The sequence below is a fragment of the Merops nubicus genome, unplaced genomic scaffold (assembly GCF_000691845.1).
Source record: "Merops nubicus isolate BGI_N331 unplaced genomic scaffold, ASM69184v1 scaffold19703, whole genome shotgun sequence".
NCBI lineage: Eukaryota > Metazoa > Chordata > Aves > Coraciiformes > Meropidae > Merops > Merops nubicus.
This window is the reverse complement of record NW_008597575.1, coordinates 12266-15286: the sequence shown is the minus strand read 5'-3', so window position 1 is coordinate 15286 and position 3021 is coordinate 12266. Positions and strand designations below refer to the sequence as shown.

Sequence of the window (3021 nt, the reverse complement as noted above, 5' to 3'; positions counted from 1 at the left end):
GTCTGCTGGGTCAGACCCACCAGTGCTGGTTCCCTGAGCTGGGGGCAGCCCAGTGCCAGCTGTAGAGGTGCTGTGGGCCACCCTCTCACTCCACTCACTGGCCTTCACCCCCCCCAGACATCGACGAGTGCCGCATCTCACCAGACCTGTGTGGCCATGGCACCTGTGTCAACACCCCGGGCAGCTTCGAGTGCGAGTGCTTCGAGGGCTATGAGAGTGGCTTCATGATGATGAAGAACTGCATGGGGAAGGACCTGTCCCCCCCCCGGGGCAGGGCAGCACCCTCCCGCTTCTGCAGGAGAAGAAGGAAGAGGTTGGGGCTGGATCTGGTAAAGGGCTTCGTGCCAAGGAGCTTCTGGGAGCTGTGGGGGTCCCTGGCAGCTCTTGCTCCCCCAGGGTGGAGTCTTCTGCCTTGGTCTGATTGCAAAGGAGGAGCTGGGCTGAAGGGAGGGATGTGGAGAGGGGAGGGGTGGCCATGGAGCTGGGAGCACCACAGGGGTAGCAGTGGCAAAGTCAGGAGTTCATGAGACACAGCACAGGGTCTCTAAGCTGGAGAACATCAAAGGAGAGGCCACGGCCCCAGTGAGCCTTGGCCTGAGCCCCAGACCCCTCCAGAGCAAGAGGGCAAAGAGACAGAGCTGGAGCCTCTGTGGAAGTTCTGCCTACGTGGGCTGAGAGTCCATCAGAGAAGGGGCTCACGCTGTCCCTGGACCCCACAGAGCAAGGACAGACTTGGAGAAGGTGGCCAGACCCGGGGCCAAAACTTGGAGCCTTCCCTCAGAGCTGTGTATTGATGAGGACCCTCCGGAGCAGAGGCCAGAGCCTGTGCTCAGCACCCAGGCTGGTGGTGCCCCAGGAGCTGGGCAGGAGGCTGGCAGCCCAGGCCAGCATCAGGGAGGGCTGTGGGGGAGCCCCCTGGGCTCTTCCTGCCAGGACACTGGTGGGACATCGTTGGTCCTGCCCTGCCACCTCCTGGCCACAGTCACCTCAGCTGTGGGAGCCCCCAGGGGAGCCCACGCTGGGAGCCATGGGGCCACCAAGCAGCTTTCCTCAAGTTCTTTCCCACCCCTTTCCTGCTTGCTCTACCCAGAGGACACTTGGTGTGACGTTGCCTTCATTTTTTACAGCAGACTGAGACCCTGTAGTCCCTTTTTCATCTGGTGCTTGTTCATGTGCTCAGATGCACCAAACCTTGGCCATTGACCTTTCCTCTCCTTGCAGCCACCAGCAGCTCTGGCACTCCACCCTGGCACTGCCACTGAGCTGGGACAGGATCCTGCTGCACAGGGAGATGGCAACCTCTGTACTGGGGGTTGGCTACTACACCGTGGAGCTCTGCCAGCCCAGCAGCTCCAGCTCCAGGGCTGGGAGCTCCAGTTCTCATCCACACTTGGCCTTTCCCTTTGTCATCTCCTCTCCTTCTCCTTCTTCTTCAGCCTTGCGTTGCCCTTATTTATTCTTCCTCTTCTTTATTCTGCCACTGAGTATTTCCATATCCTCACTCCAACCTCCCACCCATCTCCAGACATTCATCTCATACGTTCAACCCTTCCAGGGATTTTCATTGCACAACTTTTCTCATCTTGTAGCTATTTTGTGTGGTCCCTTTTTCCCTCGGGCTGCTTTCCACTGAATCTTTTCTAAAGCTCCTCATGTGTGGGGTGAGATATCACTCAGATGTGACACCTAACCCACTCTTGCACTTCCTGCACCTTTCCTTGGGATCTGTAGCAGTTTCACACCAGCCTCACCCATGAATCATTAACCCCTGTCCAGTTCAAACATCTGCACAGCTCAGGTCCTTCATGAGAACTTCTGGTAGACCATCTGCTTCTTCTACCCCACTCTTATTTCCACTTATAACTCTAAAGGCTCCTTTTTCACCTGCCTATTTAATGGTCCTTTATCCTCAGATAATTCTTCACAGCTCCTCCCTTCTGGCCAATGCTTGTTTTGATTCTGGCAGATGCTCATCTGGTTTCAATTGAAGAATTCTTGTTCGTAGCTTAAAAAACTCCCATCCATGACCTCAGTACCTCAGTACATCTCCAAAGAAGGCAGCCAGACTGTTGCTCTCCTCTCATTCCTGGCATTCCATGTTCCTCTTCTCATCTGTCTAGCCAGACACACTTGTCTGACTGACCTAGTCTTGATATTCTGCTCTTTGTGCTTTGGCTTGGACTTTCAAACCACATCAATCTGTGGCACGGTTCAAGGCCATGGGTTTATTTTTTTCACCTTGGATCCTCTGCTGGGACTTCTTTCAACTGCTGCCCTGCCACTGGCAAGGGGTTGTGTCTTTTCCATGCAGTTTGTGGTGTGAGTGACCACAGCTCACCCTGAACATCTTCCTCCTTCTCCTCCTCTGTTGCTGAGAAACTGAGAATGTCCCAGTCCCCACTGGTGGCCTGATGACTTCTTTCAGTAATGAGGTTTCTGACAGGGTTCTAGAAGGATGTTGTGTTTGATCTTTTATCTGCACAATGCCACCTAAGCCTTTATTCTAGAATCACTGAATTGCTGGGTTGGAAGAGACCTTTCAGATCATCCAGTCCAACTACTAACCCAGCACTGCCAGGTCCCCACTGCCCCGTGTCCCTCACCCCACATCTCCACGGCCTGGACACCCCTCCAGGGGTGGGGACTCCACCACTGCCCTGGGCAGCCTGGCACAGCCCTGGGCAACCCTCCAGGGCAAGAAATTGTTCCTCAGCTCCAACCTCAACCTCCCCTGGGGCAACTTGAGGCTGTTCCCTCTTGTCCTGTCCCTTGTTCCTTGGGAGCCTAGCCCGCCCCCCCCCTGGCTCCAGGCTCCTGTCAGGAGCTGGGCAGAGCCAGAAGGTCTCCCCTGAGCCTCCTTTGCTCCAGGCTCAGCACCCCCAGCTCCCTCAGCTGCTCCTCCCCACACTTGGGCTCTAGACCCATCCCCAGCTTTGTTGCCCTTCTCTGGCCACGCTCCAGCCCCTCAAGGTCCTTCTTGGAGTGAGGGGCCCAAAACTGAACCCAGGATTTGAGGGCTGA

General features: G+C 55.9%; 1 protein-coding gene across 1 annotated transcript in view; it reads left to right on the top strand.

Annotated features, from left to right (window-relative positions):
* Window positions 1–3021, top strand: part of LOC103769547 (fibrillin-2-like) — a gene marked incomplete at both ends in the record, with an annotated part of 30098 nt that overhangs the window by 14903 nt on the left and 12174 nt on the right. Inside the window, 1 exon segment of the mRNA XM_008936758.1 lies at window positions 118–245. Coding sequence (XP_008935006.1) covers window positions 118–245 — 128 coding nt within the window.